This window comes from Drosophila albomicans, chromosome 2L (genome assembly GCF_009650485.2).
Source record: "Drosophila albomicans strain 15112-1751.03 chromosome 2L, ASM965048v2, whole genome shotgun sequence".
Lineage (NCBI taxonomy): Eukaryota > Metazoa > Arthropoda > Insecta > Diptera > Drosophilidae > Drosophila > Drosophila albomicans.
In genome coordinates this window covers 28,555,652-28,581,098 of record NC_047628.2, presented here as the reverse complement: position 1 = coordinate 28,581,098, position 25,447 = coordinate 28,555,652, and the positions used below count along the sequence as shown (strand labels likewise).

Here is a 25,447-nt window from a genome sequence, read left to right as displayed (position 1 = left end):
GGGCGTAAAACCAAAGAGAGACTACTACATATTACTACTACAACTTAGCGACAACTTATCAAACTTATCAACAACCACATAACTATTATTGTTTTTAGTTTAATCACTTACCAAACTAGCACGATTACTAGACCTAAGATGCTGTGACACTTTCCCTGTTGCCCATAAGCTGTATAAACACAACATACAAAAAGCTTTCCCAACAAGAATCAACTACAACACGAGATACAAAATGCGATGACAAATTAGAATCTAAAATGTATTTTCCTTGAAACTTATCTTATGTATCTTTTAAATGTATCTACTCCTTTCAGTAATAATATCTGTTTTTCAGTATTCACTTCCTTTTAAAATTAACATATCTACTTAAGTAAACATTGTTTCAAAGGATTAAGACTAAAGAATACAATGAAAAATATGAATGTTTAAAGAATTGTATTGGAAATTAAAGAATTTCTGTTAACAACTCTTTAGCTTCAGCTAGTTAAGTCCTTGGGTCACAGCATCTGGACTGGCTCAGCCCCGTAGCATAGACTAACTGTTAACAAAACTTACTACACACACGTGACAACAACAAAACCACCATCACAACAACAACAACAACAACACTACCACAATACCACGTACTCTAGTACATGTTTTATGTACAGAACTGAAACGAAATTTAGGCAAACTCTTCAACGGCTCCAATCAACAATCGAGATCTAATCCCCTCTTAATTTGCATCATCTTAGCTGCCTGTCTGCTTGACACCGAGTGCGCCGCTTCAGAGGTGTGCCAGGGTGGTCAATGCTTCAATCCCTGCCAGCAGCCACAGGCTTGTGGCCAGAATGCTGAATGCCTCATCCTCAGCCATGTGAAACAGTGCCATTGCCCCGAGGGCTTCACTGGCGATGCCGCCAAGGAGTGTGTTCGTGTGCCCGTCGCCTGCGATGGCGACTGTTCACCGGGCTACAGCTGCCGCGACTCCATGTGTCTGCCCGTTTGCCACAACGATCTGGAGTGCGCCTCCAATGAGAAGTGTCTGCGTGGCAACTGCATGCGTAAGTAACTCAGTACTCAGACTCAATTACTCTATTAATTCAATGTCCTTCCTTTGCAGTGACCTGCCGCGTGGATAACGATTGCTTCTTGGGCCATGTTTGCCTGCACAACAAGTGCGTATATGGCTGCCACGTGGATGACGACTGCAGTGCCTCCGAGTCGTGTCGCAATGATAAGTGCGTCAATCCCTGCCTGGAGAGTCCCTGTGGACCTAATGCTGCCTGCTCAGTGTCGAATCATCGCGCCAGCTGCAGCTGCCTGGACAACATGGTGCCCAATCCCACAGCTCAAGTGGGTTGCGTACGCTCACCTCCCCTCGAGTGCCATGAGAATCGTGACTGCAGCAATGGCTTGGCCTGCTTCGAGTCCGTCTGTCGTCCACTTTGTGCCGACGACTCGGGCTGCTTGACCAACGAGCGATGCCAGCAAGGCGTCTGCAAGCCTCTGTGTCGCCACGACAACGAATGCGCTCATGGAGAACTTTGTCTGGGTCTCAATTGCGTCACTGGCTGTCGCTCCGATCAGAGTTGTCCCGCTCACTTGGCCTGTGTGGGTCAGCAGTGTGTTGATCCCTGCGCAGATCCCACGGCTTGTGGCACGAATGCCATTTGCCAGGCCATCGAACATCGCAAGGAGTGCAGCTGTCCCGAAGGACTTACTGGAAATGCGAATGTCGCTTGCAAAGCACCGCGCACAGCTTGTGGCCGCAATGAGGACTGCGGATCGAATCAATTGTGCTATGCGGGCAGCTGTCAAGGCAAGTGCCGCAACGATCAGAACTGTTTGTCGGACGAGCGTTGCATGCGCGGCACTTGCCGCACCGTCTGTAACACGGACAGCGCCTGTGCCCAGGGACAGATCTGTGAGAATCGCGTCTGCCAGACGGGTTGCCGCAACGATCTGAGCTGCGCCAACGACGAGACCTGTGTGAACAAGAAATGCCAGAATCCCTGCCAGACACCCGATCAGTGCGGTCAATGCGCCGACTGTCTGGTCATCAATCATGGCGTGCAATGCCAGTGCCCAGCCTCCTTCATTGGCGACGGACTCACTGGCTGCCATCTGCCACCCGAGCGCTGCCATCCCGGCTGTGAATGCGACGAGAGTGGTGCCTATTGTGCTGCCAAATGCTCGCGCTCCGAGGATTGTGCTTGCGGACAGCAGTGCGCACGAGGCAAGTGCCGCAACAAGTGCGGCGCCAAGCGTCAATGCCCTCTGGGTCAGTTGTGCGAACGTGGTGCCTGCATTGCGGGTTGCAAGTCGAATGGTGACTGCGCCGCTGATCAGAGCTGCGTCAATGGAAAATGCGCAGATCCCTGTGCGAATGATAGAGCCTGTGGTCGCAATGCTCTGTGTACCGTCTCAGAGCATCGCATGCTCTGCTACTGCCCCGACGGCTACGAGGGAGAACCCAGCAAAGAGTGCATGCAGTTCGAATGCCGCGAGGACAAGGACTGTGAATCGAACAAACGCTGTGATCAGGGCAAGTGCCGCAATCCCTGCCTGGAGTACGGAGCCTGTGGCACCAATGCCCAGTGTCGTGTCGTCAATCGCAAAGCACAATGCTCCTGCCCACCCGATTTCTTTGGCAATCCTGCCAGCGAATGCCAGCCACTGGATGGTGGCTGCTCCACTAATCCGTGCGGCGTCAATTCCAAGTGCATTGAGCTGCCTGGCGGCTACGAATGTGCCTGCATGGATGGCTGCATCGGCGATGCGCTCAAGGGCTGCATTTGCGATGGAGAACTGGTGAATGCCTGCCGCGATCAACCATGCGGTCTTAATGCCGCCTGCCATGTGTTGGACAACAATCAAGCCGAATGCTACTGTCCCGAGGACTTCCCCAACGGTGATGCCTATGTGCAATGTAAGATGATTTGGCTTTATCCTTCCCTCCCTAAGACTCCTTAATATTCCTTGCTAATTTTCAGGTTATCTGACTCCACCTCAACAGGACTGTCGCACCCAGGGCTGCGATGTGGGTACGTGTGTGCGCCAGGGCTACGATTATGTTTGCCAGCAGGGTAAGTGGTTCAAGTCAATGTCAATATCAATATTAATCGAAGTACGTACCAGGGTATCAGTTGTGCCTTTAGTATTTAAAGTACAGCTAATGCTAATCTTGATCATCGGCGTTTGCTTACAAAGAAAAAGTAATCGTTGATTGATACACACACACACACATACTCAAGTACACACAAAAATATGAACCCACCCACACAAACACACTCATAGATATACATACATTTTTGATTGGAGTAAACAGTTTTATCGTAATCAGTTAGAGTAATCGTTATCGTTGCCGTTATTTAACTGGAGTTCAGTCAGTAACAATAACTGATTTTGCTGTTATAATTATAATCATAATATATACTTTGGTTTGATTATTTATAGCTAAACATTTACAAATATGAGTTGTTTATAAAACCTTAAAACCAGCTAATTTCACTAATTCAGAAAACAATCAACCGAAACCAAAACAAACAACAAAATAATTGGATTTATTTTCAGTGTAGTGTGTGTTTTTTTAATGATGTTGAAAATATTAATGAATTAATTGTAATAATTAATTTAACAACCTATACACATGTTCCAAGTTACCCTAGAGTGTTTAGTTTTTTTGTAATATCAATTCCCCTCGCACAACAACAACAACACACACACACACACTCACACACCCAGAAGATATATACACAGAACTACACACAGTTACAACTCAATGCAAAAATTCCAGAAACAGTTCCAAAGAGAATACACAACACACGTTTTGTGTCATGCACTAGTTTAATTTTTTGAGTATTTCGTTCATATGTAGTTTATAAGAGATATTTTTCAATATTCAATTAATCGATAACATTCCACAACGACGCATATGGAAATTTGTGGAATTTTCTGTCGCTATCGCGGTTACCCAATCTGTGCCTAGTATTCATTTAATTAAAAACAAAAAAAACAAACAAAAACAACCCCATTTCTCGCCAAAATCAAATCCAAATACCAAATATTAGTTCTTTAAGTAAATTGTTTCGTTTCAAGTACTAAAAACAGCATATATTCAGGTCATTTTACAACACTTGCAATCGATATCGTTAGAGAATAGTAATAGTAACGCTATTCAGTATCATTAAGCTTTGAAGCTTGCGTTTATCATTATTTCATGCAGCATTCATTCGAAATCTTAAAGACACATTACTCGTATTGGCTTTGAATAACCCATATATTCGTATATTTTTGGAGTGTTTCACAACACTAGCTAGCTCGGCGGCATACCCATGAAATCAAAATCAACGTATAACGCACAGATCAGTAAACAAATTGGTTCATCTCTAATCTATAGTAATATATCGATTATTTATAATTATTGAAATTGCCGCGATAGCGATATGTAGCCATATAATACTTGAGAAAGGACTGCAACAGCATCTGAATAAGGTGCCTAAAGCGTACAACAAACAACAACACAGCTTATAAAAAATATATATATTAAAAATACAATATACAAAAATAAATAAAAAGACAATTAATCCCTCCAAAAACACATCCTAACATCGTCGAAATATCCATGATCTCTCCCGTTTATCCCATCCCGTACCCCCGGACCCAACCCCTAAAATAATCCAACGTTGAATTATCCACTATTCTTTTCCCCTGCGCCACTCTGTCGTTTTCCCTTCGCTAACGAAAAGAAAAAGAGTAAAATCTAAAAGAGAAAAACATATTTTTTCTTGAATGAACAAAGTCTCAGATTGGGAACTGTGGACGGGACAATTCTCACACATGGTTCACATATGCTTTTTTGAAATCAATGACTGAATCAAATCAACTAAGTTCTCTCTAGCTTGAAATGATGATATACTACAATACTATAAGTCTCATATGTGTATAGATCAATTACAACAACAACAACAACAACAACAACTACTATAACTACTTTTCAATGCATCTCTAAACTATAACCGAAAAATAAGGCAAACAAATACTATAATAATATTACGCAAATTTTGTAAAAAGTTCCTACCTACACCCCTAGCACACTTTTAGCTCGTCTATTGGTTGAGAATCGCTTCCGTACAGATAACAGAAATAATTCGAAATTTTTATAAAACTGAAGTAAAACTGTAACTAAATTTGACTAACACTGCTAAGCGAAAGCGAAAAAGGAAAATTGAATATAAATTTTTTTGGTAAATTTGACTTTAGTCTTTAAGTTGTATATACAGAAATTTGTATGTGTGATTAATCACATCTGTACATATTATATGCGTATACAAATGCCCAAACTACAACTAACCCTAAACAAAAAGAGTATAAAACCAAACCTGTAAATATTTGAATTTAAATTTAAATTTATACCAAATTTATCAGTTTGTGAATTATAAATAACACCTCAGATAAGCTACTTAAAGTACTATTACTACCACTACTACCACTACACCTCTCAGCTATTTTTACTCCTAACGTATTCTTCCAAATTATCTATCAGCTAATATATCGCTTTAGTCAAAAAGTTGTACCTAAGAATTTGATCTCTTAACTATCTGCTCCCTCTATCTCTACCTCTCTCGTATCTTCAATTTTCGAACCTCATTATCATGCCACTCACCCAATCAATCACCAATAACGTGTCTCTCGTGAGGGCAGAGCGCATGTGTTGGATGTCGTGTAATTTTCACCATAACTCAACAAAATACTTATGAACTACGCATTAGACAAAAGAAATCATTGCAACAAATAAAAAAAAAAGAATAATAAACTGGTCCTCAGATCAAACCAATTATTTGGGCAACTGAAGCGCAAGTCTCTATCTTTAAAACCCGCAAATAAAAGATAAAAAACAAACATACTTAATTGGTAACTCATCAAGGATTGTAACTATTGCTCACTCAAATTTATCTACTCGTACTTATAAGGCTGCTCGCTCGCTCGCCTGATCACCTGATCGTCTGCTCGCTCGCCCGCATACCAATCAAACAAACAATCAACCAACAATGCAATTTAATCTACATACCAATTAAAAAACCAAGCAGCTTATCTACTCTTTATAAAATAAACATATAACTATCTATATATATTATATAGAATAGAATCAATTGAAAACAACCTGAAATAATGTGAGATGTTCCCTTCACAGTTCTGCAATTTGATGTTTTGTCCTTGACAATTGCTGCCTTTCCTTATCACTAACTGCACCAATGAAACAACTGCAATATTGTGTTTTTCCTTTTATTCTGATATCTCAAGACCCTTTCTAAACAGATTCGAAAAAGTCCCACTCCCTCTGTACTTGCTATAACCAATCCTGTGCACAAAACCAAAAACTCCAAAATCACTGCAATCCCCACTGACCCACTGACAAATTCTTTGAACACATTTCCTCCCCTCCCACAGCAAAATACCAACCCAAAAACCACACACACAAAGTACTCAAAAATAAAATCAAAACGAACCACAACCAAACACCAAAGCAAACCAATAAAAAAAAAAAACAATCAAACACTGGATTACACTGTTTTAAATATTGTCTCGTTTAAGTTTTTCTATTTTTGTTCTTAGAACAATTTTTAGCTATAAGTTTCTTATCTGAGTCGCTCAACCCCGATCAATATATTATATAAATACACTCCCGCCAATGTGTAGACCACCTTACACCTTTTCCTCCAACCCCCCGCAACACACACACCCCCAAACCGATTCATGTTTCTATCCGAAAACTGTTTTCTTTTGCCTGTCAAATTTCCCAAAAGAAGCTGACCGAAAAGTATAGAAGTCGTAGACCCATGCTCAGGAGTGTTTTCGAAACAATATATAGGGTGTTACCGAATACCAAGATAGATTGATAGATTGAGTGCACCCAACGATTAACACATAGTATAAAGAAACCAAAAACAACCTGTCTATCTCTCTCTCTCTCTCTCGTTCCTCGCCTGATGCGTCATGCTGTATGCCGTCGTATGATTACGACATGATTATAGACACCGAACAATGCTACTCAGATACGGATTGTCCCAGTGAAAAATCATGCCTGCAAGGACACTGCACCGATCCTTGTACAATGCGCGGCGCATGTGGCACGAATGCACTATGCAAAACTGTACTACATCGACCCCGTTGCTCATGTCCCAGCTGTCACATTGGCCGACCCGAGGTCGAGTGTAAGCCGGACCCCAAGTGTGTGCCCGAAGACACAGATCCCAGTACAAAGGAGCAGATACCGTGTACTAGCGATGCCGAATGCCCCGAGACTTTGCAGTGCGGCCAATATGGTCAATGCACAGATCCCTGCAAGAATCCCCTCTTCATCTGTGAGAGCAATAAGAAGTGCGAGACACGACGCCATCAGCCCGTTTGCATTTGCAAGTCTGGCTTCATTGTGAACGAATACGGTGAATTGACCTGTGCTCCAGATAAGCGAGAATGCTATCGCGATGATGACTGTGCCTCCAATATGGCCTGTGCGGATGGCAAGTGCCGTAATCCGTGTATTGTCCCGCTGGGACGAGCGCCCATTTGTGCCGAGAACAAATCGTGTGAGGTTCAGGACCATAAGCCAGTTTGCATTTGCATGCGCGATTGCCAGCCATCGATATCGATTTGTTTGCGTGATGCTGGCTGTCCAGCAGGTTTGGCCTGTCGCAATTATCAATGCGTCGATCCGTGCAAGTTTGCCACATGCGCCCCCAATTCGCCATGCATTGTCGAGGATCACAAGCCGATATGTAAATTCTGCCCAACTGGATTTATAGCCGATGCCAAATATGGATGTCAAAAAGGTAAACCACAAAAGTACTCTCTCTCACAAACAAAAATCTTTGTCAAGTGAAAGTACCTTAATGTCTCTGACTCTCGTTTATCGTAAATCTTTGTTTCCTACTCGCTCTCTCTCTCTCTCTGTCTCTCTCAAACTGCCTGTCTCTATTTACCTCACGCTCTCACCTTTTTTGCTAGTTCTGTTTTAAAGTGTCTGCTCCCCACGCTCAATACACTCACACACAACACCAATAAACACACAAAACACAAGTAAAGTGACCATGCGAAGTTACATTTATCGTGACCTAAAGATATTCTCGTATCCTGTCAATTTCCGCATATATTGTGTATATGTATATAAATATAGACGTGAGAGTTTAACCAACAAAATAGCGCTTTCTCAAGCCTCTCTCTGTCTCTGTTTCTATATCTTCTTGTCTCTATCAATCTATCCGACTCTCAAAATATGATAAATATAATCTACGTACCCCACAAAGATATCGTATGAGGAATACTTGTAATGCCCGTCTAGCTTCAAAATAAAACCACAACCAAAAAGCGCAAAATAACCACAAGCAAAAATAAGAAAAACTCTTATCCAAATTATTGAGTGATCGCAAACCCAGAGACCCTATGTTGGGGCTGCAATATCACAACAACAATAACATATACAGATACAGTTACAGATACAGATACAAAATATACAACAAGCAATTCTTCTGAACATTCACACACGCTCATGCTCACAAATGATTATTAATCAAATGCCTCTTGAATACTCTGAATATTTTAACCCACGATTCTAAATAAAACGGTAATATAGATGTATTCGTAATACTAATGGTATAACCAACAACTACAACTACAACAACAACATAAAAACAATATGTAGCTAACTAATAGTAAAAACCAAAACGTTTCTAATTTGAACTTATATATCTAACAGTAAAATAATAATACTAAATATTTTGATCTGAACAAGTTTTTCCACAATCTCTCTTTCAAATGTACCAGTACGTCAGAAATTTAGACAAAAGCTTCCTCGAATATATATTTAGCAAAACTATTAGGTGCCCCTGTATATACCTCTATAAATATATCAATTTTATCGTGCACATTCCTCCTTTGTTGTAGCTATACACCTATTTACTACATCTTATTAATTTGTAAATATTTTAACGTATTATTTTTTTGTTTTACTACTTTTACTTTTATTCGAAATATGTACAAAAATACTCCACCTAAAAAATAATAAATCAAAAAACATAATCAAAACTAAAACAAGCAGCCAAGCCAGGTGGCAACTGTACCACAAACAACGATTGCAGTGAAGCACATCAATGCGGATCGTCAGGTCAATGCATCGATCCTTGTCAAACAGTTTGTGTCGGTGCCAAGTTGTGTATAACCAAAGCGCACACGATTACAACCTGCATTTGCTCAACAAACTCGACCAACACACCTACCTCTACTTGTATTCCGACACCGACAGAACTGCCCCCAGTTGACTCGACTCAGACCACAACTGACGCCACCGGTATAAAATATACAGAAATGCAATTGGCAAACCAAACTGAAATGAGAACCCGCTATACAGAAATTGAAGCTGAAGATTCATATGAAAGCACAACCGAATCGTTTAAAACTACGAAGCAGCTAAACTTACCCAATACTTCTCCTCTAAAGGAAACAAAATATCAAACGACAACAGAGAAATTTGTTGAAGTATACCCAGAAAGTAGCAGTGACAAGCCAACAACAGTCTCAGACTTCATGATTCCAACTTATGTAACATCAGGACCACCGGACATTCAGGACATTCATACTGAAATAGTTTCTACATTAGGAACTACCTTGACACCGCTCCCTGATGAAAAAAGAGATAAATTTAATGCAACTACTCAAAGATCATCTACTTTTGGTACTACAGAAAGTGCTCAAACATCAATGTCAGGATCTCTAAAAACAACTACCTCGATTCCAGTGACTGAAAAAACGACAACTGACGAATCGATCCAAACTTCTCAGGAAACTACCTTGACTCCTGTTACAACAACTTTAGAAGAAAAAACACAATCTGTTATAACAACAGAAAGATATCCTTCCTTTGGTACTACACAAAGTTATCGTTCAATTAAAACTACTGTAAAACCTATTTCTAATGTAACCACAACCCAATCTGTTATTACAACTGAAAAATCTTCCTCTGGTACTACAGAAAATCCTTTTTCTGAAACAACTGTGATAACACAAATCCCTGAAGTACCCACAACTCAATCTATTGTACCAACAGAGAGATCTTCCTCTGGTACTACAGAAAGTCAATTCACTGAAGCAACTACATTGCAACACATCCCTAAGTTACCTACAACTGCATCTTCTATTACAACAGAAAGTTCTTCCTCCCCTGGTTCTACAGAAAGTCCACTTTCTGAGCGAACAACTATTAAACAAATTCCTGATTTGCCCACAACTCAATCTATTATTACCACAGAAAGATCTTCCTTTGGTACCACAGAAAGTTCATTTTCCGAAGGCACTACAATAAAACCAATTCCTAGGGTACCCACAACTCAATCTTTTGATACAACTGAAAGATCCTCTTCCGCTACTACACAAAGTTCATTCTCTGAAGAAACTACAATAAAACAAATCCCTGAGGTACCCACAACTCAATCTATTGTCACAACAGAGAGATCTTCCTCTGGTACTACAGAAAGTCAATTCCCTGAAGCAACTACATTGCAACACATCACTAAGTTACCTACGACTGAATCTCCTTTTACAACAGAAAGTTCTTCCTCCCCTGGTTCTACAGAAAGTCCACTTTCTGAGCGAACAACTATTAAACAAATTTCTGATGTACCCACAACTCAATTCACAACTGAGAAATCCTCTTCTGCTACTACACAAAGTTCATTCTCTCAAGAAACTACAATAAAACAAATCCCTGAGGTACCTACAACCCAATCTATTGTCACAACAGAGAGATCTTCGTCTGGTCCTACAGAAAGTCAATTCACTGAAGCAACTACATTGCAACACATCCCTAAGTTACCTACGACTGAATCTTCTATTACAACAGAAAGTTCTTCCTCCCCTGGTTCTACAGAAAGTCCACTTTCTGAGCGAACAACTATTAAACAAATTCCTGATTTGCCCACAACTGAATCTATTGTCACAACAGAGAGATCTTCCTCTGGTACTACAGAAAGTCAATTCCCTGAAGCAACTACTTTGCAACACATCCCTAAGTTACCTACGACTGAATCTTCTATTACAACAGAAAGTTCTACCTCCCCTGGTTCAACAGAAAGTCCACTTTCTGAGCGAACAACTATTAAACAAATTCCTGAGGTACCCACAACTCAATATCTTGTCACAACAGAGAAATCTTCTTCTCGTACTACAGAAAGTCAATTCCCTGAAGCAACTACTTTGCAACACATCCCTAAGTTACCTACGACTGAATCTTCTATTACAACAGAAAGTTCTTCCTCCCCTGGTTCTACAGAAAGTCCACTTTCTGAGCGAACAACTATTAAACAAATTCCTGAGGTACCCACAACTCAATTCACAACTGAGAGATCCTCTTCTGCTACTACACAAAGTTCATTCTCTGAAGAAACTACAATAAAACAAATCCCTGAGGTACCCACAACTCAATCTATTGTCACAACAGAGAGATCTTCCTCTGGTACTACAGAAAGTCAATTCACTGAAGCAACTACATTGCAACACATCCCTAAGTTACCTACGACTGAATCTCCTATTACAACAGAAAGTTCTTCCTCCCCTGGTTCTACAGAAAGTCCACTTTCTGAGCGAACAACTATTAAACAAATTCCTGAGGGACCCACAACTCAATCTATTGTCACAACAGAGAGATCTTCGTCTGGTCCTACAGAAAGTCAATTCACTGAAGCAACTACATTGCAACACATCCCTAAGTTACCTACGACTGAATCTTCTATTACAACAGAAAGTTCTTCCTCCCCTGGTTCTACAGAAAGTTCACTTTCTGAGCGAACAACTATTAAACAAATTCCTGATTTGCCCACAACTGAATCTATTGTCACAACAGAGAGATCTTCCTCTGGTACTACAGAAAGTCAATTCCCTGAAGCAACTACTTTGCAACATATCCCTAAGTTACCTACGACTGAATCTTCTATTACAACAGAAACTACAGAAAGTCCACTTTCTGAGCGAACAACTATTAAACAAATTCCTGATGTACCCACAACTCAATCTTTTGTCACAACAGAGAGATCTTCCTCTGGTACTACAGAAAGTCAATTCCCTGAAGCAACTACTTTGCAACACATATCTAAGTTACCTACGACTGAATCTTCTATTACAACAGAAAGTTCTTCCTCCCCTGGTTCTACAGAAAGTTCACTTTCTGAGCGAACAACTATTAAACAAATTCCTGATGTACCCACAACTCAATTCACAACTGAGAGATCCTCTTCTGCTACTACACAAAGTTCATTCTCTGAAGAAACTACAATAAAACAAATCCCTGAGGTACCCACAACTCAATCTATTGTCACAACAGAGAGATCTTCGTCTCGTTTTACAGAAAGTCAATTCACTGAAGCAACTACATTGCAGCACATCCCTAAGTTACCTACGACTGAATCTCCTATTACAACAGAAAGTTCTTCCTCCCTTGGTTCTACAGAAAGTCCACTTTCTGAGCGAACAACTATTAAACAAATTCCTGAGGTACCCACAACTCAATCTATTGTCACAACAGAGAGATCTTCGTCTCGTTTTACAGAAAGTCAATTCCCTGAAGCAACTACATTGCAACACATCCCTAAGTTACCTACGACTGAATCTCCTATTACAACAGAAAGTTCTTCCTCCTCTGGTTCTACAGAAAGTCCACTTTCTGAGCGAACAACTATTAAACAAATTCCTGATGTACCCACAACTCAATTCACAACTGAGAGATCCTCTTCTGATACTACACAAAGTTCATTCTCTGAAGAAACTACAATAAAACAAATCCCTGAGGTACCCACAACTCAATCTATTGTCACAACAGAGAGATCTTCGTCTGGTACTACAGAAAGTCAATTCACAGAAGCAACTACATTGCAACACATCCCTAAGTTACCTACGACTGAATCTTCTATTACAACAGAAAGTTCTTCCTCCAATGGTTCTACAGAAAGTCCACTTTCTGAGCGAACAACTATTAAACAAATTCCTGATGTACCCACAACTCAATTCACAAATGAGAGATCCTCTTCTGCTACTACACAAAGTTCATTCTCTGAAGAAACTACAATAAAACAAATCCCTGAGGTACCCACAACTCAATCTACTGTCACAACAGAGAGATCTTCCTCTGGTACTACAGAAAGTCAATTCACTGAAGCAACTACTTTGCAACACATCCCTAAGTTACCTACGACTGAATCTTCTATTACAACAGAAAGTTCTTCCTCCCCTGGTTCTACAGAAAGTTCACTTTCAACTCAATTCACAACTGAGAGATCCTCTTCTGCTACTACACAAAGTTCATTCTCTGAAGAAACTACAATAAAACAAATCCCTGAGGTACCCACAACTCAATCTACTGTCACAACAGAGAGATCTTTCTCTGGTACTACAGAAAGTCAATTCACTGAAGCAACTACTTTGCAACACATCCCTAAGTTACCTACGACTGAATCTTCTACTACAACAGAAAGTTCTTCCTCCCCTGGTTCTACAGAAAGTTCACTTTCTGAGGGAACAACTATTAAACAAAGTCCTGATGTACCTACAACTCAATCTATTATTACTACAGAAAGATCTTCCTTTGGTACTACAGAAAGTTCATTTTCTGAAGGCACTACAATAAAACCAATTCCTAGGGTACCCACAACTCAATCTATTGATACAACTGAGAGATCCTCTTCTGCTACTACACAAAGTTCATTCTCTGAAGAAACTACAATAAAACAAATCCCTGAGGTACCCACAACTCAATCTATTGTCACAACAGAGAGATCTTTCTCTGGTACTACAGAAAGCCAATTCACTGAAGCAACTACATTGCAACACATCCCACCTACGTCTGCATCTCCTATTACAACAGAAAGTTCTTCCTCCCCTGGTTCTACAGAAAGTCCACTTTCTGAGCGAACAACTATTAAACAAATTCCTGAGGTACCCACAACTGAATCTATTGTCACAACAGGAAGATCTTCCTCTGGTACTACAGAAAGTCAATTCACTGAAGCAACTACATTGCAACACATCCCTAAGTTACCTACGACTGAATCTTCTATTACAACAGAAAGTTCTTCCTCCCCTGGTTCTACAGAAAGTTCACTTTCTGAGCGAACAACTATTAAACAAATTCCTGATGTACCCACAACTCAATTCACAACTGAGAGATCCTCTTCTGCTACTACACAAAGTTCATTCTCTGAAGAAACTACAATAAAACAAATCCCTGAGGTACCCACAACTCAATCTACTGTCACAACAGAGAGATCTTCCTCTGGTACTACAGAAAGTCAATTCACTGAAGCAACTACTTTGCAACACATCCCTAAGTTACCTACGACTGAATCTTCTATTACAACAGAAAGTTCTTCCTTCCCTGGTTCTACAGAAAGTTCACTTTCTGAGCGAACAACTATTAAACAAATTCCTGAGGTACCCACAACTCAATCTACTGTCACAACAGAGAGATCTTCCTCTGGTACTACAGAAAGTCAATTCACTGAAGCAACTACTTTGCAACACATCCCTAAGTTACCTACGACTGAATCTTCTATTACAACAGAAAGTTCTTCCTTCCCTGGTTCTACAGAAAGTTCACTTTCTGAGCGAACAACTATTAAACAAATTCCTGATGTACCCACAACTCAATTCACAACTGAGAGATCCTCTTCTGCTACTACACAAAGTTCATTCTCTGAAGAAACTACAATAAAACAAATCCCTGAGGTACCCACAACTCAATCTATTGTCACAACAGAGAGATCTTTCTCTGGTACTACAGAAAGCCAATTCACTGAAGCAACTACATTGCAACACATCCCACCTACGTCTGCATCTCCTATTACAACAGAAAGTTCTTCCTCCCCTGGTTCTACAGAAAGTCCACTTTCTGAGCGAACAACTATTAAACAAATTCCTGATTTGCCCACAACTGAATCTATTGTCACAACAGAAAGATCTTCCTCTGGTACTACAGAAAGTCAATTCACTGAAGCAACTACATTGCAACAGATCCCTAAGTTACCTACGACTGAATCTTCTATTACAACAGAAAGTTCTTCCTCCCCTGGTTCTACAGAAAGTTCACTTTCTGAGCGAACAACTATTAAACAAATTCTTGATGTACCCACAACTCAATTCACAACTGAGAGATCCTCTTCTGCTACTACACAAAGTTCATTCTCTGAAGAAACTACAATAAAACAAATCCCTGAGGTACCCACAACTCAATCTATTGTCACAACAGAGAGATCTTCCTCTGGTACTATAGAAAGTCAATTCACTGAAGCAACTACATTGCAGCACATCCCTAAGTTACCTACGACTGAATCTCCTATTACAAGAGAAAGTTTTTCCTCCCCTGGTTCTACAGAAAGTCCACTTTCTGAGCGAACAACTATTAAACAAATTCCTGATGTACCCACAACTCAATCTATTATTACCACTGAAAGATCTTCCTTTGGTACTACAGAAAGTTCATTTTCTGAAGGCACTACAATAAAACCAATTCCTAGGATACCCACAACTCAATCTATTGATACAACTGAGAGATCCTCTTCTGCTACTACACAAAGTTCATTCTCTGAAGAAACTACAATAAAACAAATCCCTGAGGTACCCACAACTCAATTTATTGCCACAACAGAGAGATCTTCCTCTGGTACTACAGAAAGTCAATTCACTGAAGCAACTACATTGCCACACATCCCTAAGTTACCTACGTCTGCATCTCCTATTACAACAGAAAGTTCTTCCTCCCCTGGTTCTACAGAAAGTCCACTTTCTGAGCGAACAACTATTAAACAAATTCCTGAGGTACCCACAACTCAATTCACAACTGAGAGATCCTCTTCTGCTACTACAAAAAGTTCATTCTCTGAAGAAACTACAATAAAACAAATCCCTGAGGTACCCACAACTCAATCTTTTGTCACAACAGAGAGATCTTTCTCTGGTACTACAGAAAGTCAATTCACTGAAGCAACTACTTTGCAACACATCCCTAAGTTACCTACGACTGAATCTTCTATTACAACAGAAAGTTCTTCCTCCCCTGGTTCTACAGAAAGTCCACTTTCTGAGCGAACAACTATTAAACAAATTCCTGATTTGCCCACAACTGAATCTTTTGTCACAACAGAGAGATCTTCCTCTGGTACTACAGAAAGTCAATTCACTGAAGCAACTACATTGCAACACATCCCTAAGTTACCTACGACAGAATCTTCTATTACAACAGATAGTTCTTCCTCCCCTGGTTCTACAGAAAGTCCACTTTCTGAGCGAACAACTATTAAACAAATTCCTGAGGTACCCACAACTCAATTCACAACTGAGAGATCCTCTTCTGCTACTACACAAAGTTCATTCTCTGAAGAAACTACAATAAAACAAATCCCTGAGGTACCCACAACTCAATCTACTGTCACAACAGAGAGATCTTCCTCTGGTACTACAGAAAGTCAATTCACTGAAGCAACTACTTTGCAACACATCCCTAAGTTACCTACGACTGAATCTTCTATTACAACAGAAAGTTCTTCCTCCCCTGGTTCTACAGAAAGTTCACTTTCTGAGCGAACAACTATTAAACAAATTCCTGATGTACCCACAACTCAATTCACAACTGAGAGATCCTCTTCTGCTACTACACAAAGTTCATTCTCTGAAGAAACTACAATAAAACAAATCCCTGAGGTACCCACAACTCAATCTACTGTCACAACAGAGAGATCTTCCTCTGGTACTACAGAAAGTCAATTCACTGAAGCAACTACTTTGCAACACATCCCTAAGTTACCTACGACTGAATCTTCTATTACAACAGAAAGTTCTTCCTCCCCTGGTTCTACAGAAAGTTCACTTTCTGAGCGAACAACTATTAAACAAATTCCTGATGTACCCACAACTCAATTCACAACTGAGAGATCCTCTTCTGCTACTACACAAAGTTCATTCTCTGAAGAAACTACAATAAAACCAATTCCTAGGATACCCACAACTCAATCTATTGTCACAACAGAGAGATCTTCATCTGGTACTACAGAAAGTCAATTCACTGAAACAACTACATTGCAGCACATCCCTAAGTTACCTACGACTCAATCTCCTTTTACAACAGAAAGTTCTTCCTCCCCTGGTTCTACAGAAAGTTCACTTTCTGAGGGAACAACTATTAAACAAAGTCCTGATGTACCTACAACTCAATCTATTATTACTACAGAAAGATCTTCCTTTGGTACTACAGAAAGTTCATTTTCTGAAGGCACTACAATAAAACCAATTCCTAGGGTACCCACAACTCAATCTATTGATACAACTGAGAGATCCTCTTCTGCTACTACACAAAGTTCATTCTCTGAAGAAACTACAATAAAACAAATCCCTGAGGTACCCACAACTCAATCTATTGCCACAACAGAGAGATCTTTCTCTGGTACTACAGAAAGTCAATTCACTGAAGCAACTACTTTGCAACACATTCCTAAGTTACCTACGACTGAATCTTCTATTACAATACAAAGTTCTTCCTCTCCTGGTTTTACAGAAAGTCCACTTTCTGAGCGAACAACTATTAAACAAATTCCTGATGTGTCCACTACTCAATCAATTAGTACTTCTGAAAGATCTTTCTCTGGTACTACAGAAAGTTCATTTTCTGAAGGTACTACAGTAAAACTAATCCCTGAGGTACCCACCACTCAATATATTATTACAACGGAAAGTTCTGTCTTCCCTGGTACTACAGAAGGTTTGCTTTCCGAAGAACCTGCCAGAAAACCAATTTTTGTTAAAACAACAACTCAACCTATTCGTACAACTGAAAGATCTTCCTTCGATTCTACGGAAAGTTTCCGTTCTGAAGAAACTACCATGGGAGAAATTTCAGAAAGTTCTCCATACACTTCAACATCAGTACCCATGTCGCTTAAAACTTCTAGCGTTGCAACAACTAACGAACCGAAGACTACACCAACTGTGACAATGCTTCCATCTGATACTCAACCGACATCTAACCCTGATCTCACTAGCACAACTTATGCTATAACTAAGCAATCATTTTCGGAATCACCACAAGATGCATCAACTGAACTGATTTCTTCTAAAATTTCGACTCTCGGAACAACATCAGCTCCCAGCACTTCAATGACTCCTTTCTTTTATACATCTATGGGTTATCCTGGTGAGACAACAACCAGTGGGGTTACAATAATACCGACGACTGGACACACATTGATAGAATCAACTACAACTGAAGGTACACTTATTTCAATTGGTTTGCCAAATGTCACTGAAACCATTACAGAAAAGACTATGACAGAATTCTTGCCAATGTGTACTTTAAATGACGATTGCTCGGACGAAGAGTTGTGTGTGAAAGCAAATTGCATTAGACCGTGTGAATATTACGAAAAGCTTTGTAATGTTCAAAATTTCACTGTTTGTCGTACATTGAACCACACCACATTGTGCTATTGTGATAACGCCGCAGATGTAAATAAACCCGGTTGCTCTATAAATGCAGGTAACTAAAGCAGTGAAATGTAAATGTTAAGTCATTATTATCGATCCACGTGTTCTCTTTAAATTGAATGAATTGCAAAAAAGAACCACAGGGTTGCGGTGAAAGAAACTCTCTTTTTGGCATCCGTGGCGCCAACTACTTTAATCGCCAAATGCATCTGGCAATATGTAGAAGCCAACTTCAATATTGATGTCTCATTTTGTCCTATCTTCTCTTTCCATCACTTCGTCTCTCTTTTTTTGTGGATCTGTCATCATACCTACACCTTCAACCTATGACCATTACAGACCAGCCTATTGATATGGCTGGCACGTGCATGTCTTTTATTTTATTGTAATGTTCTCCCTCTGTTCTGTTCCTTGCAATGCAACACCCATGTGTACTCTGCATGCCTTCGAAGGCATCACTCGCTTTGAATTTTTCTATAATATTATTCTTCCCCGTCGTCTTATCAATGGCTCCTCTGCTGTCATTCTGCCTGCACCCACCAAATCCACCACCCACTCTACTACCGTACCGAAACGCCATCACCAAGAACCACCACTTTTTTTGGGAATATATTCCCAGACTAAATGTGCTCGAATACCAAAGGAGCATTGAGTGAAAAAAGCTCTATCCACGTGTGTTTCTTCATATTAGTTGCCTGCTTATTTTGCCTGCCTGCCTGCTGCAATTACTTGTTTACTTGTACTCGTACTCGTATTCGTTTTCGTGTATAATCATCCAATGTTCTTCTGTACATCATCAACCACCTTGATCATCTTGAATGTCTTTTGAATGTGCTCGATGTGCATGTTATGGCCAGCGCGATCCTTCATTATCTCTGTGTTTTATATTGATATTTCAAATTTGTGTTGATTTTTGTTGTATTTAGTACATATGAATTTATATCTGTACATAATTCCAACTATGTGAACCAAATAAAAGTGTTTTGTAAGTTTTATATATTTATATGTCTATATGACTAACCAATTGCATGATCTAGTAAATGGTACTAATTGGTGATTGTATTTTTATATATTTTAAGGATATTTAAAAAAACTGCACTAACCCCAAGATATAGTCGTATCCTAATTGCTTGCTTGCATGTGTATTGGTTGTATTGCGATAACTACAATAGCAACAACAATAATAATAACAATAGTATTTATAGAAATAATTCAACAATACTCTGATATAAGCTTGTTAGCATTAGAAGCATACAGGAAAGCAATCAATATTCTATACTAACAGCATTGAAAAGAACTCAAAGAAAAACTACCTTAAAACAGGATTCTTACACAAATGCAAACAAATTGAATGAATTAAACAAAATATTGCAATGAAAGAAAAACGCTGTTAAAACTTTAAACTAATGCGAACAATTTTCTGCATAACATTATTTCCCCTTCAATTGCAACAAACAGAAATCGGTTGTGCTTCAAGTGATGAATGTCCCTCGCAACAAGCGTGCATCAATGCGCTCTGTGTGGATCCATGTGCTCATGCAAATCCCTGCAGCCGCAGTGAGGATTGTCGCGTGGTTGCCCACTCTCCCAGCTGTTCTCAAGGTGGGTTCTCGAACTTATGCAATAATGAAGATCATTCACATGTTAACTGTGCACTTCTAGTATGCGAATGCCAACGTAAATCTGATTGTCGTAGAGGTTTTGAGTGTGACGGATGCAACTGTCGCGACAGTAAGTTAAAGTGAAAATTTTAAAGATAGTCTCGGATAGTAATAATATCAATTACAGGCACTGGTCGCACTCCTGGCTGCGATCACTGTCCACCAGGCGCCAAGTGTGACCCAACAACTGGCGCATGTATCAAAGGTTAGTTCAAGTTTTGAATCAATTTGGGTATACAGTAATCATTCAATTAATCAATCGAGCTGAGCACTAACACACAAGTGTATATATTATGTGTATATAAAATAACCACCCTTTACCCATGTAAATATATCGTCTCTCCCTAGCTAATGTAACAATAACAACTAGTACTACCAAGCCAATCACAGCGAAAACTACAACAACAACAACTACAACAACATCAACAAACCCTACAACAACCACAACCACAACAAGAACAAGCACAACTTCTTCTAGCACTGAAAAGAGCACAATCATTACTACCGCTACTAACCCCACCACAACCACAGCTAGTACCACGACAATTGAGACTACAACGATTAAGTCGGGACACACGAAAGGTTATCGGGATGGTGAAAATAATATAACCGATACACCGACACCAGGACCAATGATCACAACAACCACAGTGAGCAGCAAAGATTCTGGTATTCGGCGGACTACAACGCCAAAAATGAAAACCACTCGTCTGGATACCTCGAATGAGATCCCAGAGACGACAACGATGAGTAGTACCACAACGTGGCCTACAGAGTTACCCACTCGTCCGGGTACAACCACCGAAATGGATAATATATTCACGATGCAAACCACAAACGACGGCACCGTCGCAACCACTGCACCACCACCGGCGACTGCAACAGATATCACAATTATTAACCCATGTACAGTAGATACTAACTGTGCTCCTAGCGAGCACTGTAAGCTGGGGCGTTGCCAAAAGAAAGGTATACACACACAGTCGGCTGAACACAAAACTTGGCTATGCTGTCACTTTGGCTACTTAAAATGTGCATCTTGCTCATAAATTTGTAAATATATAAATATGTATTGTTCAATCCTCGCATACATTAATAAGTACCAAAGTGACAATTGTGCATTCGCAAACTTGTAAAATATAATTTATTAAAATTGAATTGACCAAGAAGGCAGCTTCGGATTGCCGAAGGTTGAATGTCCCTGCAGATGTATAAAGGAAATATGAAAATTATTCTTAATTATTTTTCCAAAATATTTTTAATTTTCATGCTGCTGTCATACTTTCATTGCTTCTGCAAGGGCATACCCTTTATACTACATATACTAAGAGTCTGTATATAATTATGATCCTCGTAACACAGTCCTCTGCATATAAGCCTTAACATATTTACATTGGCATCATGCGTTACGTTACTTTTAACTAAATAATCGACAAATTAATTTGACTGCTAACTAACCGATTAATTTATAACAAGTAGAACCATCGGGCACATCCAAAACACAAGAGCCTTGTCAATCAAATAACGATTGCATTGAAAATGAGGCATGCTACATGGGTCTGTGTCAAGATCCCTGCGAGTTTGCCAAGGTCTGTGCGCCAAGTGCCAAGTGTACGGCAAAGAGTCATCGACCCATTTGCAGTTGCCCACAAGGACATGAGGGTAATCCAATGGTCAAGTGTGTGCCCACTGATAACGCAAGTAAGCAATTTAACCAGATTAATCAACAAATTCATCAAGTCCATAAAATTTAACTGCAACTAGCAACAAATTTTAATATTTTTTTCAATGTTGTAATATTTAATTTTCTTTAAATAATCGACGTATCTTGTATTTATACAGTCGAATGTACTGACAACTCGGATTGTGGAGTGACAGAAGCCTGCATCAATGAGCGTTGTGTACATCCTTGCGATGCGCACGATCCATGTGCTCAGAATGCAGTCTGCATCAACACGAATCACGCAGCTGATTGTAGCTGTGCGGATGGTTATCAGGGCAATGGATTTGTTGGCTGTCAGCCAGGTTAGTACATCAATTAATAGAATGCACTTTGTTGCACAGTCTTGTTTTAATTCTTAAATAATCCTCTCTTGCTAATCAACCACAAAATGTTCCCCAAAACAAACTTTCTCTCTCTCTCTTCTGTTTTATACACTGTACAAACTCCTCGAACACCTGCCACATCACATGTATAAATCCGACAACAACAAATGAATCTGTATCATACATACTCGTACAACAACAACAACTGCACGATAACCCAAAAAATAGCACGCACCCATGTATGCCAATACAATGAGGATTGTCCACCGAACAAGCTCTGCGATCGTCTCAATCGTCGCTGCATTAATCCTTGCCAAGAGGATTCATGTGGCGAGAATGCCGAATGTGTACCCGTCAATCACGGAATCGATTGTCGCTGCCTGCCGGGCTACCAGGGCAACGCCTATGTCTTGTGCCAACAATCTCTGGGCTGTCGCTCGGATTCGGAATGTGATGCCAGTCAGGCATGTCTCAATGGCAAGTGCACCTCGCCTTGTCAATGCGGCGCATTTGCACTTTGCGATGTGATAAATCATCGCGGCATCTGCAAGTGTCCACCTGGATACAACGGAAACCCCGAGGTGGGCTGCAGTCCACCACAGAATCCTTGTGAACCCAATCCTTGTGGTCTTAATGCACTGTGCGAACTGGACAATGGCAATCCCATCTGCTTCTGTCCCAAAGGACTCACTGGCAATCCATTCAAGAATTGCAGTAAGTGTAACCCTCTAATTCTCGTCGAAGTTCGATATTAATACTCAATCATTTGCAGTACCTGAGGGCGATGAATGTACACCAAATCCATGCGGACCCAACTCTGGCTGTCGTCGCGTGAATGGCGCTCCTGTTTGCTTCTGCTTACCGGAGTACGAGGGTCAACCACCGCTTATTGCCTGTGAGCTGCCCTCAAATCCCTGCGATCCTTCTCCATGCGGTCCAAACACTCAGTGCTCCGTGCTGAGTAATGGATTCTCCAAGTGTACGTGCTTGCCTGGATATGTGGAGAGCCCCAATACCATACGTGGCTGTGTTGAGCCTATCAACCCGTGCGAACCCAATCCTTGTGGCACTGGTGCCATTTGTGATTCTTCGCGTCAACCGGTCTGCTATTGTCCAGACAATAAAGTCGGCAATCCCTTCAGAAGTTGTGACAAACCAACGGAACATACGGTTGAGTTATGCCAGCCTGGACCTTGTGGACGTAATGCCGACTGCTATGTAGCCGAAAACCGAGAGGAGTGCTACTGCCGCCCTGGTTATGTGGGCGATGCTTATCAAGGCTGTCGCGAACCCAGCCGTACCGTTTGTGATCCCAATCCATGTGGACCCAACGCCAACTGCGTCGTCGCTGGCGATGGTCAAACTGCTTGTGTTTGTCCCGAAGGACTATCTGGAGATCCAACATCGCTTACTGGCTGCCATGGCTACGAGTGTCAAGTGGATGCCGATTGTCCACAAAGTAAGGCTTGCATGGGCTTCCGTTGCTACGATCCATGCCCTGGAGCTTGCGGTCATGGTGCCAACTGTCGCGTGGAGCAACATCATCCAGTTTGCTCTTGCAATGCCGGACTAACTGGTAACCCTGGTATACGCTGCTTTGCCTTGGATCAACCTAAGGCCAATCCTTGTGTGCCCAGTCCATGTGGCTTGAATAGTGAATGCAAGTTGCTCAACAATCGTGCTGTCTGCTCCTGTTTGCCTGGCTATCTGGGTGATCCACAGTCTGGCTGCCAACCCGAATGCGATATCAACTCTGACTGCGGCGACCCACTCTCCTGCATCAATCACAAGTGCGTTGATCCGTGTGCCGGTACCATCTGTGGCATTAATGCCATCTGTAATGTGCGCCAGCATACGCCAGTCTGCCATTGTCTCGATGGCTTCGCTGGTGATGCCTTCCTCCAGTGTGTACCCATTGGCATATTGAAGAATGTTTCGCGTGATCCTTGCGCTCCGTCACCTTGTGGACCCCACGATGTGTGCTCCGTCTTTGGTGACGGTGTCGCTCTCTGCGATCCCTGCTTTGGTCCGGATGCTCAACAGAATCCCCGCTGCCGACCGGAGTGCGTTGCTAACTCAGACTGTCCCTTCGATCGCGCCTGTTTGGGTCAACGTTGTTTGGATCCCTGCCCCGGTTCGTGTGGCCGTAATGCCGTCTGCCGCGTCTACGAGCATAATCCAGTTTGTGCTTGTCCTCAAGGACTTTATGGTAACCCATATGAACAATGCTCACCGCCCTCACCCATTGTTCCGACGCCTTCGCCCAACTGTGCTAAGCTGCAATGCGGTCCCAATGCCGAGTGCAAGCGCCAAAGTGGCGGCTTAGCCTGCGTTTGTCGCAAGGGTTACTTTGGTAATGCCTACCTCGGCTGTCGCCCCGAGTGCGTCCTCAACAGCGACTGTACCGCAGACAAATCTTGTGTAAACTCCAAGTGCGTGGACGCTTGTGTGGGTATTTGTGGCATTAATGCCCTCTGTCGTGTTGTGAATCATGCGCCAGTGTGTGTCTGTGCCGAGGGCTACAGTGGTGATGCCTTCTTGGCATGTAATCCATATTACCTGCCACCACCAACGCCATCGAAAAATCCCTGCGAACCGTCGCCTTGCGGTCCCAACTCACGTTGCTTGGCCTCAGCCGATGGTTATGCCGCCTGCTCCTGCCTACCCAACTTCAAGGGCGCACCACCCGTCTGCCAACCCGAGTGCGTGGTTAGTTCTGAGTGTGCTCCAAGCCAGGCTTGCATCAACAATCGCTGTGCAGATCCCTGCCCAGATACCTGCGGCATTGGTGCCCGTTGCGAGGTGCTTAATCACAATCCAATCTGCTCTTGCGAACCCAATCATGAGGGTGATCCATTTGTCGCTTGCTCACGCATTCCCGATCTGCCGCCAGATGGCAAGACCCCAGGCAATCCCTGCGTACCTTCGCCTTGCGGACCCAACTCAATCTGTCAGATCAAACAAAACCGACCCGTCTGCTCTTGCGTTGCTAACTACATCGGAAGTCCTCCCTACTGTCGTCCAGAGTGTACGCTCAGTAGCGAGTGTCCCGCTGACAAAGCGTGCATACACGAGAAGTGTCAGAACCCATGCGCCAATGCATGTGGACACAATGCTCGCTGCACAGTTGTTGCCCATTCGGCGCACTGTAGTTGCGATCAAGGCTTCGAGGGAGACGCCTTCGTCGGCTGCTCCAAAGTCATCAGAGACAGTGAGTTTTAAACCATTTTTTTTAATAGAATTAT

The 25,447-nt window shown here is 41.5% G+C and overlaps 1 protein-coding gene and 1 long non-coding RNA gene across 20 annotated transcripts in view; one reads left to right on the top strand and one right to left on the bottom strand.

The window, feature by feature from the left end:
- LOC117565809 (uncharacterized) overlaps positions 1–25,447 on the top strand; it is a 113,079-nt gene that overhangs the window by 38,712 nt on the left and 48,920 nt on the right. Inside the window, exons 9-20 of one of the 18 annotated variants that reach the window (XM_034245098.2) lie at positions 735–1,043; positions 1,103–2,911; positions 2,976–3,068; positions 7,017–7,814; positions 19,954–20,097; positions 20,158–20,226; positions 20,284–20,361; positions 20,505–21,125; positions 21,636–21,857; positions 21,999–22,181; positions 22,431–22,916; positions 22,975–25,413. In XM_034245098.2, coding sequence (XP_034100989.2) covers positions 735–1,043; positions 1,103–2,911; positions 2,976–3,068; positions 7,017–7,814; positions 19,954–20,097; positions 20,158–20,226; positions 20,284–20,361; positions 20,505–21,125; positions 21,636–21,857; positions 21,999–22,181; positions 22,431–22,916; positions 22,975–25,413 — 7,251 coding nt within the window. The other 17 variants (XM_052002657.1, XM_052002654.1, XM_052002651.1 and 14 more) reach the window with 17 other exon arrangements.
- Positions 10,724–16,281, bottom strand: LOC127565194 (uncharacterized). Of its 2 annotated transcripts, none has more exons than XR_007954595.1 (3): positions 16,034–16,281; positions 11,648–11,746; positions 10,724–10,750 (listed from the first exon to the last, which is right to left on the bottom strand). It is a non-coding gene; the product is annotated as an uncharacterized LOC127565194 (long non-coding RNA). The 2 variants fall into 2 exon arrangements; XR_007954596.1 differs by lacking the exon at positions 16,034–16,281 and adding an exon at positions 12,626–12,739.